The 16,276-nt window shown below is 48.5% G+C and overlaps 1 protein-coding gene across 3 annotated transcripts in view; it reads left to right on the top strand.

Moving 5' to 3' along the window:
* The window catches only part of MYO5B (myosin VB), a 148,011-nt gene that overhangs the window by 46,071 nt on the left and 85,664 nt on the right, over positions 1-16,276 (top strand). For all 3 annotated transcript variants that reach the window (XM_066180696.1, XM_066180694.1, XM_066180695.1), the window contains exons 5-10: positions 2,434-2,590; positions 4,585-4,728; positions 6,114-6,195; positions 9,799-9,906; positions 11,907-12,016; positions 14,402-14,667. In XM_066180696.1, the coding sequence (XP_066036793.1) occupies positions 2,434-2,590; positions 4,585-4,728; positions 6,114-6,195; positions 9,799-9,906; positions 11,907-12,016; positions 14,402-14,667 (867 nt within the window). The remainder of the gene's footprint in view (positions 1-2,433; positions 2,591-4,584; positions 4,729-6,113; positions 6,196-9,798; positions 9,907-11,906; positions 12,017-14,401; positions 14,668-16,276) is intronic.

Here is a 16,276-nt window from a genome sequence, read left to right on the forward strand (position 1 = left end):
GAACACTTCCAGCCGTGGGGACTCCATCACTTCTCAGCAGCTGTGCTGGGGCTTGGCAGCCCCATCCATGAAGAAATTTTTCCAGATACCCAATCTAAGCCTTCCCTGGCACAGCTTGAGGCCATTTCCTCTCCTCCTTTCACTTGTTCCCTGGAAGGGGAGACTGAGAACCCACCTGACTGAAGATGATCAAAGCATGGGGGAAGCTTCAATCAGAGTTCAGTCAGAGCTAAACCATGAGAGCCATCAGCTGTTCCAGGAACTGCTGCTGTGGGTTCTTCCAGCTCCCTTCTGGGGCTGGTGCTGAGTTTCCCTTCCCCTCTGTGGCGCTGGCACTGTTTTTCCTCTGCTGGCTGCCCACGCCTGGTGGCTCGTGCTGCCAGGAGAGGTTTGTTGCACACCTGTGGAAGTCCGAAGGTGTGAGGCTGGCACATTGGCAGCCCCATGCCTGGATCCTGCCAGCTGGCTGTGGGAGAGCCCCGGTGGCTTTGCCAAGGCCTGCTGAGGGCACGGCGCTGTGACTTAGCAATACCAGGCTGTCCCCACCCTGGATGAGTCACTGGGAGCACGGGAACACGGGCTCTGGGATGTTGGCTGCCTGGCTGAGGGCATGCTCCACTCACAGCCCGTGTTTCTGCGCAGCTGCCTGGTTGCTGGGGTGGCTGGAAGCTCCTCTTGCCTTCCTGTTGGTTGGTACCCAGGAGAACTAGCTGGCTGGGGGATTAAGATACACTTTGTGAATTGATGTCTGAAAAGCAGAGAGAGCTGGAAATTCTCTCGTCAGTCCGCTGCTGCTGAAAGCGTCTCAAAGACATGGTTTACACCAGAATGTTACACGTGACTTGGCTGAGGTTTTTTTTCTCAAGCCAATTACCTTGAGCCTAGAAGGAATTAAGATGTTCGTGCCTGACAGTGGAGGGAAGTAATGGTGGGGTGTGTCTGTGCTGGAAGTGCAAAAGTGGTGTATGGCAATCATTTAGCCTCTGTCCTCATCTGGTATAAACTTGAACGGAGTATCTTAAATTGAAATGTGTTTTGATGGTATTTCCTGATGTCAAGAGAACTGCGAGGTATAAATATATTGTTGTACTTGTATGTGGGATTTTCTGCGCCTGCTTTCAGCTGTGATTCATGAAAGCCAGGGCAGAGTCTGGGGAAGCTTAAGTTCATCTTACTTAAAAACACACTCAATTATGTCCCTACAGCTTACCCAAGAGCCTGGGTATTTTGGCAGCTTATAGCAAATCCTGCAGTGAAAACTCTGCCCTTCCCAAAGTCTGCAACCAAATTGCAGAGGTGCTGGGTTTGCTGTGTGCTGATGATGCCCTGAGGAGCGAATCCCACAGCAGCAGAGGCACTTGGCCCTGGAGCCAGCAAATCTTTTCCTGGAGGGATGTAGTTCTGAAAATGAGCTCGTCTTCCTGCCTTGGCCCTTTCTTTGCCTTGCAGCTCAAGCATGTTAAACAGATTAATTACTGGGATGTGTCTGGTGGGTACCGTGCTGGGAAGGACTGGCTATTTCATGGTGACTTGTGCGACGGGTTTTGTGTGAATGATTAATTTTGCAAGTGGAAAAAGGCACTTGGAAGAGTTTGTGCTCTGTGCAAGGCTCGGAGCTGCACGAGGTAGGGCACCCTCAGGTTCTGCATGCAAAGTCCTGTGCCCTGGAGGTATCTGGTGAAGCACCTCTGCACTTCAGATCAGTGACTTCACAATGTCACATGATTTAGGGATGAGTTTGCTGCAGTGAGTCTGATGTCAGGCATGCTTTTTGTTGTCAAAGTTTTAACCAGATGCTGGGAGTCGTGTGAAAATACAGATACTCAGGTAATTGCATAGAGAATCAAGTGATTTCTTCTGTATCCCAATTATGGGATGCTTGATTTTACAACTTCAGTATTTTTAAGGTATTTTGAGTGTAGAGGGATCTTCGTGGGTAACTGTGTTTTAAAAGCAGGTTTCACGAGTTGATTGTGTTATAATGAGCAAAATCTCAAATGCTTGAGTGAAGGAGCTGGTGAGGAAAATTAAATATCCAGCATTAGGAGCTGATATTCAGCCAATGTCTGTTAATAGTTCTCCAGACAAACATCCAGCGGCAGAGGTTGGGTGTTGTGGTGTGTGAGAAATAGGCTTCCCAGAGTCTCAGGATGAAGGAAGCAGCAGTGCTTCATGCAAGGGCTCTGCTCCTGCTGTCTCTGCAGGGCTCTGGAGATGTTCCGGAGGTGCTCAGTGTCCTTTGTGTTTTCTCTGGGAAATGCCACAGTTGTGTGTTACTCACTGTCACTTTCGCGGTCCAGAAGAAACCCGGCGTCTGTAACGTAGGTGGCGACAGCGTGAGGGACCTGCGAAGGGGGCACAGACAGCTGACAAGGAAATGGACTAGCTTAGAGAATTTTAGCTTTTGTTAACTTCGCTGCTCTGGCTCCCCAGGGATGAGAAGAACCAGTCCATCATCGTGAGCGGGGAGTCGGGGGCGGGCAAGACGGTCTCTGCCAAGTACGCCATGCGCTTCTTCGCCACCGTCGGGGGCTCCGCCAGCGAGACCAACATCGAAGCCAAAGTCCTGGCCTCCAGCCCCATCATGGAGGTAAAACCTGCTCCCTGTCCTTTGTCCTGCTTGCACTGATCACTCTGTCTCTCCCTAACTCTCTCCTCTCTCTCCCTGAGTCACGAGTACAGTAAGAACTCCCGGGGACTTGCGGGACAGATCTGATTCACAGCACAACAGCATCCTGGAGCTGGGAGGAAATGCAGAAATGCATTGACAGCCTCCATTTAGACCACCCCAATTGCACCTGGATTTGATGGTCTTAAAGCTGAGCCTGAGCACCCCCAGCACATCTCCAGGAGCTGGGCTTTGATGGGGCTCCAGAGTGGAGAGCCCAAGCAGTGCAGCTGGCACTGTTAGTGTTTTATCATCTTCTTCCTCCTTTGTCGCTGCATGGTGCCCCCTAATCTCCTTCTTTTGTTATACAAACATGGGATAGAAAAGAAAGGGATTTGTCTATTTGAGATGTTTAAATTAATTTCTATTTTTTTTTAGTTTTCTGTTACTATCAATCTCGTGCCAGCATCTTCCCCTAAGCAATAGCAACAGGACAAAAAGGCACAGTCTTAAGCTGTGCCAGGGCAGGTTTAGGCTGGACATTAGAAGGAATTTCTTTATGGAAAGGGTGGTCAGGAATTGGAAGGGGCTTCCCAGGGAGGTGTTGGAATCCACGTGCCTGGAAGATGTCCAAGAAAGGCCTGGATGTGGCACTGAGTGCTCTGGGCTGATAACACGGTGGGCATTGGGTGACAGCTTGGATTTCATGATCTGGGATGGGTTTTCCAACCTAATTGATCTGTGGTAGGGGAATAATGAGTCTCATTGCAGGGAAATCCCTGCTCTGAAGGAAAAAAAATTCTTCTTATAAATACAAAAGAAAGGGAAAAAGCATCTTTTTTTCCTTTCACTGAAGCCAGATGCTGAAAACAAATGTTTTCAGTGCCTAAATCTCGTTTTCCAAACAGATTTTGGAGTCACGGAGTGCCTTCAGTTGATTTGGGCATTTCCAAAGTCCATGAGGCAATTCAGACTTGTGTGACTCTCTTTTTGAGGCAGGAGCCAGCAGTGCTGGTTCAGTGGAGAGTGGTGCTGTCCAGTGCTTAACCTTAGGCTTGGCTCAGCCTTTGGGGAGGCTTCCCATCACGGTGCCTCGTGCCAAATTGTCTGAGAGACAGAGAGGTGGTGGCTGATCCAGGGTGAGAAGCAGCCTGGCCAGGCAGCACGTGTGGTCTGACACCCTGCTGCCCCATGGGGGTGAGCACCAGTGCCCAGAGCAGTGGTGGTGCAGGTCATCAGTAAGAAAAACCAGCAGCCGTGTTGCTGATGGGGGAAACTGACTGGTTTCCTGCAGGTTTACCCCTGGTAAATGTGCTGGCTTAACTGCTTTCCTCACCCATCTCCCCTGCCTCAGTGAAATGTAGCTGCAATACCAGAGGGCACTTAAAGCCATCCAAGAAAAAAAAAAAAAATTGATAGTGCACACTATTCTTCTGTATGACCCCAGAATTTTATTGCTCTAATTTTCCTGCCTGTGTTCTGTTCTGGCTGTAATTTCTAAGTGCTGAGGGCAGGAAACCTGCCTGTCTTTATTGGAAATTGATGAGAACATTGCCTATGCAGAAAAAAACATAAAAGAAAACTGCCTGGTTTGCAGAAAAACCCCGAGTTAAATGTGCTTGTGGGGGAAGGAAGCCCATCCAGGGAAGCTGCTGGTGTTGACTCTGAACAAAGGTGGGGGCATCCCATAGGGCAGAACACGAATTTTGAGGCTTTTGGGATGTAGATGATTGCTGTACAAATACTCGTTGCTGTTTGTGTACATTTTTCTTTCATAAAACCCCTGGAGACACCACATTTTCAGTGAAGAGTCCTCCCCAAAGTCGCATTGTTCCTCTGCCTTCTGCATCTGGCAAGGGGTTTTCCTCAAATCCTCCTGTGGCTGTTGACATGAAACTGATTGCAAATCCAAGTGTTTAAAAAAATTTCAGAAATGCAATTAAAGTTTAATGTTTAATTTTGTTTGTTTTATGCAGGCCATTGGAAATGCTAAAACAACGAGGAATGACAACAGCAGCCGCTTTGGGAAGTACATTCAGATTGGCTTTGATAAAAGATACCACATCATTGGTGCCAACATGAGGACGTATCTGCTGGAAAAATCTCGGGTTGTATTTCAGGTGAGGAGTTGTGGGACTTTTTTCCTTTTTTTTTTTTTTTCTCTTCTGGGTGCTGGATTCCAGGAATTCAATAGTCTGGGTCTTTTCCATGGACTAAAAAAAAAAACCTTAAAAAAATTCTTTACAAGTAAAACCACAGAATCATTTAGGTTGGAAGTGGTCTTTAAGACCACCAGATCCAACTGTTCTCCCAGAATCATCATCGTGGAATGATTGGGGCTGGAAGGGATCTTAAAGATCACCTCATTCCACCCCCTGCCATGGACAGGGACACCTTCCACTGTCCCAGGCTGCTCCAAGCCCCATCCAGCCTGGCCTTGGACACTGCCAGGGATGCAGGGGCAGCCACAGCTGCTCTGGGCACCCTGTGCCAGGGCTTCCCCACCCTCCCAGCCAGGAATTTCACCCCAATATCTAAACCTACCTTCTGCCAATGGGAAGCCATTGCTGCTTATCCTGTCCCTCCATGCTCTTGTACAAAGTTTCTCTCCGTCTTCCTTCTGATCGTATCCCCAAGTGCTGCCTCCACATGGCTTTTAAACCCCTCCGGGGGTGGGGACTCCACCACTGTCCTGGGCAGCTGTGCCAGGGCTGGACAGCCCTTTCCATGAAGAAATTGTCCCTAATATCCAACATAAACCTCCCCTGGGACATCTTGAGGCTATTTCCTCTTGTCCTGTCGCTTTCTTGGTGGACACAGCTTCCAGATGTGTCTTTTGGACTCAGTCTTGGAGGTCTCTATGATTCCAGCCTTTTGACCCTTGTCCTGGGCTAAGGTGTACCTGGGAGACTTGTTAGGTGAAAAGCCAGGGAGAGCAGATTGCAAGCGGCAGTGTTCAGTTTTGAAGGTGAGGATGGGGCAGGAGAGGGGCTGAGAAGGCTGATGTCTCTGCCGCAGCACATCCCTTGGGTTTCTTGTGCAGGCTTAGGGGAGGCTTTCTTGGTTTCTGCTTGGGACGTAGATCAGAAGCTGCTGCAAAAATGTTGTCCTTACAAAAAAAAAAAAAAGAGCGCCCCAACTATAAAAATCGTAAAAAAACTGACAACTTTGAGAAGCCGTGAAGAGTAAACCACCTCCTTCTATATTACTGTGTGTTTGCACCTCGGTGCTTGCTGCCTCATCTATCCCGGCTATTCCAGAGAGGGATAAGATGTGGAAGGTAATACAGAATTATTTACTTCCATTGCCAGGTAGGCAACGTGTGTTGGTCAGGCTGGGCACCTCCTTTCTCCCAGGTGGCAGGGAAAATGTCCTTGTGCTGGTGTCACTGACAGGGTCTCGGTGGCGGGAAGCAGGGTGGCCCTGGGCTCGGGGTCACCAGTGTGAGGGTGGGGGCACTGCAGTGACCTCTCTGTGCCTCTGGTAACTCGGCGTTTCCCCGCAGGCAGAGGACGAGCGCAACTACCACATCTTCTATCAGCTCTGCGCCTCCTCAAGCCTCCCAGAATTCAAGGACCTTGGACTCAGTAAGTGCTGGCACATCCCTCTGCACTGCTGGCTGCTGCCTGCCTCTCAGGGCAGCAGGGGAACCTGGTGGGGTCAGAAATGCAGGTCCTGCGTGCCCAGGAGCAGGGGAGGGAGGTGAGGTTGAAGGGCTTCTGCTGCTGGGTGGAGCACAGCTGTGCTCACCCCATCACCTGGGATAATGTGGCAGCTCAGGTGAGGGTGGGGAGGCCCTGGCACAGGGTGCCCAGAGAAGCTGTGGCTGCCCCTGGATCCCTGGCAGTGTCTGGAAGTGGGTTGGAGGGGGCTTGGAGCACCTTGGGATAGTGGAAGGTGTCACTTTGAGGTCCCTTCCAACCCAAACCAGTTTGTGACTCCATGATTTTGTAAAAAATTGGCAGAAGAGGTGCAGTGAAACTACACTGCTGAGGTACATGCCAGCTGATGCACGGAGGTCATGTTAATACTGTACCAACCTTGCATAAGGTGTGTATTTTAATTCAGATGTGAGTGTGGGCTGATCTGGTCAGCCTCGTGGCAGGAGTGGTTGTGTCCTTTGAATTCATTATGGTTTTTTTTTTTTTAATGGCTAACTCCTGGAATGGGTTGGGTTTTTTCCCCAGGATTTGCAGCAAAATCTCTGTAGAACACCTGATTCAAAGGGTTTGCACTTGCGGCAGATGGTGCAGGGATGAATTTTAATTATCCTTTTATCTTCCATATTTGCTGTTGCTTAGAGCGAAAAGCCAGGTTTAAACCAGGCTTTTTACCTATTAGTGAGCAAGGCATATTCTGGTCCCAACACAGGGTCGTGCAGAAGTTGCCATCCACACTAAAGTGGAATAGCAGATGAAGAGAAGGGCTTTCAGTTTCTACGTAATTCTGAGCTTCTCTTAATGACCTTTTGGGTCACTGTAGGCACGTTGCCCACACAGAGCACATCACTTCGACCACTTTCAAGAGTTTCCTCCGTGGTTGTGTGCTTAATTTTTAAAAACACACCCTGGGTAACGGTGATGTCTGCTGGCATCTTAAGATTCAGACACAAATTATTTCAGCTCCGTCTGGGAGATCGGTTGACGTGTGAGAGCTCCAGCTGTGAAACCACTGCTCTCTCCTTGGGAACATGTGGATCAGAGGAAATACTGGTCTTACTCATCACAGTCCTCTAAAAGCATCATCTGTGTTTGTGGTGGCTGGTAGGAGTGGAGGCTGAGAGGGCTTTGCTGGTGCATCACCCAGGACATGTTTGTGCTGTTGTGACTGTGGCTTTCAACTTCAGCATCTCAGGGCTGAATATGTAATGGTAACAGCTGGCAGTGCAGGAGGACTGGGTGCCAGGGCCACTAAGCCTGCAGGGAAGCCTTCTTGGGTCATTTCTAATCAAAATTTGGTGCCAGTGCCTGTCAGTCTCCAGCTGCTCTCCGTGGCACTTTGCATTTGCTGTGTCACAGCACGCACAGGTGCCCATCATGGTTATGGAATAGAAGCAGTTCTTTCCAAAGGTGGAGGTGTGTGTCCTTGGTGTTTCCTGCCCTCTCACCTTGCATTAGCTGAAAAAAAAACCCAAAAACCTCCCCAAAGTGTTTTGTTGGCTGTCAGATGTGGCGCTGCTCACAGGCTGGGTGGGGTCAGAGGTGTGGGTCTGTGAGCTGCTCCTGTTGGTGTGACACAGGCTCTGCCTTGGCCTTTGGGGTTGCTGGTGCTGGGCAGAGGTCTGTGGGTGCAGAGGTGCACAATTCACTTACTTTTCTTTCTTCCGAGTGATGTTTTTCATTTCCAGCTGTGCCTTCGATTTAATGGCCTGCAAAGAAAATGACTAGTCAGAACTCAGATTTATTTCCCCGTGTGAGCTGTACTTGCCTGTCAATCTTGTCTTCCCAAGGCTTGTACAAAACAAGAGGTGTCTTGATGTGAAAATCCACTTTTTATTACTCATGGAGGAGGATGTGTATTTTTCCATCTAAAAAAACAGGAGCTATTGCTTCTCCTTTGGGTCTTGCACATGCAGAGAATTGTTATTACTTCCTTTTATGTTGCAATATGCTGGAAAACAAAAACAGTCTCTAAACATACATGAGCCCAGCAGAGCAAACCAGCGTTTGGCTTCGTTCAGAGTGATCCTGGAGGCTTAATTTTAAACCAGAAAGTAAATATTTGACTTTAAATGGTGATGTGCAATGCAAGTGCCTTTTGAAGTGTGGTGTCTAGCCTAATGATGCCCGGGCAGTGGTGCAAGGCGGGAATGTGTTTTATTTGTTTGCAATGAATCAAAGGGTTTGCGTGGTTAAAATAATTACGGAGATCTTGAAATGTGCAGATTGAAGTCAGTTGTGCCAGGGATGACTTGAGGCTGAAACAGATCCCAGTGGGAATGTTTGGAATTGAAAGCTGATGTCCTGATCCCATCAGCCACCACCAGATGCCCTGGCTGCATCTCTCTGGGCAGCGTGCAGCAGCATCAGGCTGTGAGTGTGATGTGCTCCACCGTGGGCTGGGTGAGCTCCTGTTGTGCTGGAGGACCAGGAGGGGCATTGTCTGCCTGACCCCGACCAGCATTTCCTGCCCCTTATTCCTGATGCCACTGAGTGGAATTACCTAAATCTCCGGGTCGCAAGGCTTTGTATGCCAAAAAGAATTAAGTGTTTTTCTTTACAGCCTGAAAGCACAGCTAATGCAGAAGCCTGTGGGAGGCCTGGGAGGGGATGGGGAGCTTCTGGTGGCAATTTGAGTCAGGAAATGTGCAGATTGCAATGATTTTAAAGGTTACAGCTAGGCTGGCGTGGAACACAGTAGGCTTTTTCTCTATATTCATGATGCTTGGGAAACATGTTTGTCCGTGTTAATGAGTGGGTTTTGGCAAATGACTCCTACTCAGTTCAAAACAGGCTGAGGCTGTTGCTGAGAGCTGATTCTGGGTGGGGTGGGGAGGCTGTCCCAGCCCTGGCAGGGGACAAGCTCTGGCTCTGCCAGGGCTCAGCCAGCAGCCCTGGGCACACACTGTGCTGCTCTGGGCTTCATGTGGGGCCTTGTTTTAAATAGGGGGATTACATGTGCAGCTTTCTTAAGTGGACACAAATCCTGCAGTCTCTTCTTTGGTGCATTTGCATTGGAAATGCCTCTCAGCCTCCACAGGATTCATTGGTGTCATGCTGGAGTAACTTTGCTAAAGCGCAGATGTTCAAGTGGCGTAATGCAGGCACCTCGAGCCATTCTCCATTCCCTTTGCTCCCAAGGATTAAGGCTTTGTGTAGAAAAGGTGTTAAAGTACCTGAATCACTCACGGATGTGTAAAATGGGATGAGGAGGTGCTGAAAGCAGTCACCTCAGTAATTGAAATGGTCTTCCTCCGTGTGCTGGAGCTGTTGTTAGAATCCCAAATACACTACAGCACTGCCTTGGCTGAACTTGCTGTGCATGGAAAAGAGGTTTCATCACTGAAGGAAGCAGCTACAGCCACTTCCCAAGATTCTACTCCATCCATCCCAGAGCAAACTGTGGTTTAGAGGACGCAGGTGGCCTTCAGGGGTGGGGGACAGGGAGCACCCCAGTGCAAGTTCTGGGCAGTGGCTGCAGGGGGGGAAGCACTGCTTGCTGATGTATTTCTTCTCTTTCTTGTCTCCTAGCATGTGCTGAAGACTTTTTCTACACTTCTCAGGGAGGTGACAGGTCCATCGATGGTGTGGACGATGCTGATGACTTTGAGAAAACCAGGCATGCCTTCACCCTGCTCGGTAAGGGGTTGCTCTGCTTGTTCTTCTCCGCAGAAGTCTCCTGCAATTGTTTTCAGTGTTTTGCCTGAATTATAACGTTCCTGTTGACCTACTTGGCTTCACTTTGCTCTTTAGTAGGAGCTACAGAAGTGTTTCCAGCAGCTGTCTGTGAGGCAGCAGTGAAATGGAGAAGGAGGCAGAATTTAAGAGAAGCTTAAACCATTCTGAAGTCAAAGCAGGGCTGCAGTATTGACTTGCTATTTTTTATCCTGTTTACAAGCAGGAAAAGAGCTATTACTCTGCAGTTCAGTCTATGTTGTGGTTGAGGGTGATGTCACTTCTTGGATCACAGCGTTGTACCGAGTAGCTGATTCCTGGAAATAATGAACTGAGTACATCCCTGCTGTGCAGAGTCCACATCTACATGGCAGCTGCAGAAGCTGTGGCTCTGTCCAGGCCCCGTGCAGGCAGCAGGGGAGCAGAGCTGTACCCTGCCTGCAGCAGGGCCCTTCAAAAGGAAAAACAACCTGGAAGGGCAGAGTTGCCCAGTTTATTTGTATTTATCTAAAACCAAGTTTATAGATCTTGGTCAGTCTCGGCGCCTCTTGGTTGCATTTCACAGGCTGGGAGAGGAGCTCGTGATATTCACAGTTGCCTGTGAAATCCCCCGACCAGCCGTGCCTGCAGTGAGTGTGGGGACTCACTGAGAGCTGTAGAACTGCAATTGTTTCCCCAAAATATGTCCTCTTTGTGTTTTAGATGGGCGTCATCTCTTTCCCTTTGGGGTCTTGTCTTTACCCTCCTCTTGTTCAGCTTGTGTGACTTCTGTTAACTGCTCAAAAGATACGATTCTTGGTTGCTCCAAACTTTCCCACAGGATTGTAATCCCCAGGGAACTCTCTCCCCACCCCCTTGGCATGTGCAGTCTCTCTTTTGTGCTCTTCTCTGGCTCCCCAGGCAGCTCCCCTGTCTCCTTGCTGGTCCCTGGGAAGCCCTGTGAGAGCATCTTCCTCTGGGGCCAGTCTGGTGAGGATTTTCTGTTCTTCACGTGCTCCTCCGTCTCTGCTTTTCCTCATTTTCCTTCAGTGTTTCCCAACTCTGCTTCTGTTCAGGGCCTGGTGAAATTACTACTACGGTTTCCAGTCTTGCCTTTTTGTGTGTAGCAAGAGGTCAAATTGGTCTGCAAATCCCCAGTCTTAGCCGAGCTTAACTCCAGTTAGGAGTTCCAAGCAAGAGCAGAGCATTGCTCCTTTTAGTAACCTTGAAACATTTCTCACTGCGCTGATAACAGGAGAGTCCCGAGAGAGAGAGAAAGGGAAGCTCTGGATAATTCAGAAACCAGCAGGTGATGTCTCAGACCTTGGGTGGGTAATTAGGGCACCGTCCCTGAGCACAAAAGGGACACAGAAACCCAGCTGGGATGTTAAAGAAATGCAAGATACAGCAAGAAGGCCATGTGCAGGCTGCTGCTGAGCAGAGCTCCTGCTGGGAATGCCTGTAAATAGATAAAGCAATATATAAATAAAATATATAAAGCAATAGCATCTTACACCCCCAGTGAAGACCCACAGCACATTGCTCTTGTTGAGACACTGGGGACAGTAAGAGAGAGCTCCCGTCACCTCCTCACTGCATCTAGCTGTGCCACCAGTGTGGAGGCCTTATGCAGGGCTTTAATTTTCCCTTCTTTTTGTGGGACGTGGGCAGTAAGTTGTAATTTCTGTGCTTTGGTTGTCAGCAGACTGCGATGACAGACAAACAACTCCTTGTTCTGTGGAAGCTGCAGAGCCCCTATAACTCTGATCCTGTTTGATCACTGTGGAGCAGCAGCCTTGGGTTTGTGTGTATTAAGCCCATCCATGTTAAAGTTGAGACTTTATGGTGTATTTATTGGAAGAAGCCCCATGATTCTGAAAACCAATTGCCTTGGAAGGAAATCAAACACTGCTAGCACCTTCAAATAAACTTAAAATCGCGTTTCATTTTCCGCTGCGACAATCAGCTGTCGATTGTTCCCGCAGGAGTGAAGGAGTCTCATCAGATGACCATTTTTAGGATAATTGCTGCCATTCTGCACCTGGGGAACTTGGAAATCCAAGGGGAACGAGACGGGGAAGTCTGCAGTGTGTCGGTAGGTCACCCTCAGGAGGGGGGCACGTGGGGAGTTTGGTGTGCTCAGCAGTCAGCCCGTGTTCATGTGTTGAGCTTCACAGCAGTGCCCTTTGGTAGAAAGCCCTTTTCCTCCTGGTTTTCTTGGCCTTTTTTTTGTAAACACACATTAAAAAAAAAAAAAAAAAAGAAAATCAGAAGTTCCTACTTGCTTTGTTTGTCCTGGGAAATAATGCATTATTCCTCCTCTTTAGCCAGCCTGCGATCAAGATTGTTCAAAAGATTGCTTACATCCCTTACATCCCCACCCACCTTTAACTCCTCCTGCTCCCTCAGAACGCCCAGTGCAGGGTCTTGGGGACTTGTGACACTGATGGTGACACCAGCACAAGGTGTGATGCTTTATTACCACTTTCCTCCAGGCAAAGCCACGGAGCTGCTGCTTGTAACGTGGCCAAAGGAGCACTGCATAGTTAATTAGCAAAAAGAAGTAACACTAAAGGTGCCTTAGAGGCGCTTTTTTCTGTTTCTGTGTTTGTTCAGAGGTGGGGAAAAGTAAAGCAATTATATGGAAAATACTGTCCTGTAAATTATCATTGCATCCCAGGCTGGGTCATTTGTTCCTAATTAGAGTATTAAAAGGGTTCTACACACACTTTTAGTGTTACCCTTGAGATAATGTGGTGTTCAGTGAGTGAGATGCTGGGGGTAATTTACTCGATACTTGGCAACATGGATATGTGAAAGCCGCCTGCTTCAACAATGTTGAGTTCTGTTAATGAAGTTCATGTTGTTTAATTACCTTCAAATGTAATTGCAAGGTATGAAATCAGTTCTGGTACAACCTTGACTTTGTGGTCAAAAAGGTATTGTAGCAATGAAACATCCTAGAATTCTTGTAAAATGCACTTTTTTTTCTGCATCCCAGCCTCTATTCAGCATTTCTAAGTACACTTACCTAACTGTAAACAATTTACTTCCAACAGATATGTATTATTACACAGAGGAAGGGGAAATTGGTTTCTCATTTTCCAAAAGGCAGTGCCTGCTATCTGACCGTGATAGAGAGTCAGAACTGCTTTGTCTTAATTTCAGAGCGGGTGGGGGTGGAAATACATTGCACTAAAGAAAATGAAGTTCATGTTTCATTTTATTAATTGTGCCAAGCCTAAGCCCTTCTGGTAATGCGCGATTTATAACTTTATTATTCAGGATGAAGTTGTTTTGTAAAAGGCATGGTGTCACAGCATAACCTAAGCTTTAGGCTGAGGCATAACCAGGGTTGCTCTGGGGGAGAGTGCAGTTGCAGCTCAAGGAGGAGTGAGGTGGAGAATTCTTTTTCCTGTGGAAATCTGCTCCTTGTGAAAGCTGAGAGCTCAAGGATAACCAGAGCAGGGCCAAGCCTTGGTGCCACCATACAGAGCTCCAGAGCTGTCCCACCCCACCTGTGAGGACTGGCACAGCTGGATGGGTGTCACTGCTTTCCTGTCCCCCACAGAGGGACACAGCTCTCACTAGATAGTTACAAAAAAGCTGACATTCCTTGTGCAGATCTGTGAACTTGGGTGTAAAACTGCCAGTTTGGGGTGTCACCAACCTGCTGACTGCCTTGGTTTGGAGAGACAGGTGTCTGCCAGGGAAAGCTGGGGCTTCTCTTGGAATGGAGAATGTAAACCCCCTCCCTCCAAATTATTACAATTTTGCAATTAGAGGCTTTCAGGCAAAGATATGGGAATAGGAATAACAGTTATTTACTAGGAATATTAAATAATACAAATGTAGTAGTACAAAAAACCCCCAAAAACCCAAGCGAACAAAAACCCTAGAAACCCTGACAGAGTCAGAATATAACCTGACACCCTGTTCATCAGGGTGCAGGAAGCAGTCCAAATAAATCCTGCTAGAGTGACAGATGTGGTTCTGTTGGAGTAGAGATGATCCTGTAGAAGGGTCCAGTGTTGGTGAGATGGGACTGATCTTCCTCTGGGAAATCCAGTGGGAAAAAAACAGGCTGCACTGCTGGTCTGAGTCTCAGTTTTTATCCAGGTGGGAATTCTGGGGTCCTCCCTCTGGGTGGAGCATCTCCCAATGGGATGATGTATCAGCCATGCAGTGAGCCTCGATGGCCCATTAACAGCAGATATCCCCCGGAAGGAGGATGGGTTGTGTAAGAGATAAGGAACATTGCTCCACCTGGTTTTGGAGATAATTTGGAGATAAGGAGCATTGCTCCTGCTGGCCCATTAACAGAAAGCCGCCTGCCCCCTTCCCCCCTGGAGTTATGAGATAAATAAAAAACACCTCTTCAACTGGTTTCAGCAGATTGGGAATAGAATGCATGCTTTTAGCTATATATATCGCATTGCGATTCAAGACACTGACTTTGCTTCTGGTCCCCCCCTCCCAGAGCGAGGACGAGCACCTGAGCAACTTCTGCAGCCTGCTGGGCGTGGAGCACAGCCAGATGCAGCACTGGCTCTGTCACCGCAAGCTGGTCACCACGGCCGAGACCTACGTGAAGAGCATGTCCCTGCACCAGGTGGTGAACGCCAGGAACGCCCTGGCCAAGCACATCTACGCCCAGCTCTTCAACTGGATTGTGCAGCACATCAACAAGGCCCTGCACACCACGGTGAAGCAGCACTCCTTCATCGGCGTGCTCGACATCTATGGGTAGGCACCTCCTCAGCTCTCCAGCCTGCTCCAGTTGTGATGGTTCTGGCTTCTTCTTCCCTGCCAAAGCTGGGGTTAATACACGGGAGTCACAGTTTCGTGTTTGGACTCAGTGTTTGTTATTTCTTACCTATGTTAGTCTCATGACCTGTGAGTTCTAACTAGCAAGTTAGAAAATGAAGGTAAAATGAAGTATCTCTAACTCTTTCCAAGGTTGTTTAAGTGCTAATCACCCAGTAATGAGGTGACACCTATATTATTTATATTTCTGACTCAATAATGACCACCCAAGGCCCGCAATGTGGACATTTTTCACCGAGCTACAGAAAACCACCCAAACCCATGGAGAAGGAGGAAGAAGATGGTGAAGAAGAAGGACTTGGACAATGCCCAAAATCCTCCATATTGCTTGACATATACTAGTGGAAACTAAAATCTTAAAATCTATGTTTCCAGAATTCCAACACTCCATGAGTCCTTTACAATTTGTCTTCCCCTTCTTGCAGAGCACACACTGCTTTGGCTGGTGGCAGGTGATGGGAATATAGAAAGGAACAAAAAACTACCGTGTAGTTTGCAGTTTTGATGCTCCTTCAGAGTGTGGAGCCTTCAGCACAAAACGGTGCATGCGGGTCTGTGTGAGCCCTGGGTTCTGGGATTTGCCTCCCACGCCCTTCCCATCTGGGGTTTCTGTCTCCTGTGCTGTTTAAAATAGCCTTAAAGATGAGCTGAGGTAAAGGTGCTGCTGTGGACACCAAAGACTGCCTCATCTTGCTGTGGGGTTTGAGGACACTGCTTTACTTCATCTGTGAAGCTGCTGCTGCAGGGTCCTGGTGCAGTGAGAGCTTTCAGAGGAGCTTGGCAATCTCTGGTGGAGATGTAAGGTGCAAAAAGCTCTTGCAAGTCTTGCAGCCTGCACCCTCAGGGGCAATGAGCCACTTTAAAATTGTTCTGGGTACCCCTTACTGCCTGGTTTGTCATCCTGGCACTTGAGTGGTGATAGAAGAGGGATGTGAGAGTTGTCTGAGTTCATTTGAGCTGAAGTGCTGCAAAGAAGCAGAAAATGAAAGAGAAAGGAAGGGTTTCTGTCAGTTGTGGGCTGGAAAAGGAAGGCAGTCTTGTGGGTTTGGGTTTTACCCTCCATTTTTTCAACGCCAGTTTTTTGTTGTGTGTCTCTGGGCAGCAAGGGCAAGAGGGAATTCCCAGGTGGCCCGGACAGGCCCATGCAGCAGGTTCATGCAAGCCCAGATTGGATGGCACCTGGGACAGTGGAAGGTGTCCCTGCATGTGGGGACTGGATGACCTTAAAAGGTCCCTTGCAGCCCAGAGCTGTTCTGGGATTCTGTGGTTCTCAGTGGGACAGCAGTGGCCTGCTGCTCTCCCTTAACACATTAGGGTGCTGAACTGCTCCTGTTTCAGAGGGCAAGGTGGAATGGACAAGTTGCAGCTGCTCCAGGAACCAGTCCCTAACCCAGGGCAGTGGCTGTGCTTGCTTGGTCCCAAATCCTGTGTCCTCTGAAGGTCTGTCAGCTCCAGGAGAACCTCAAGTTCAGAATGAAACCCTGCCAAAGCAGTTCTGGATCAGAATAAAAGAGCAGAGTGACTTTAG

This window comes from Chamaea fasciata, unplaced genomic scaffold, assembly GCF_029207755.1.
Source record: "Chamaea fasciata isolate MVZ Bird 193981 ecotype frontalis unplaced genomic scaffold, bChaFas1.0.hap1 SCAF_4, whole genome shotgun sequence".
Lineage (NCBI taxonomy): Eukaryota > Metazoa > Chordata > Aves > Passeriformes > Sylviidae > Chamaea > Chamaea fasciata.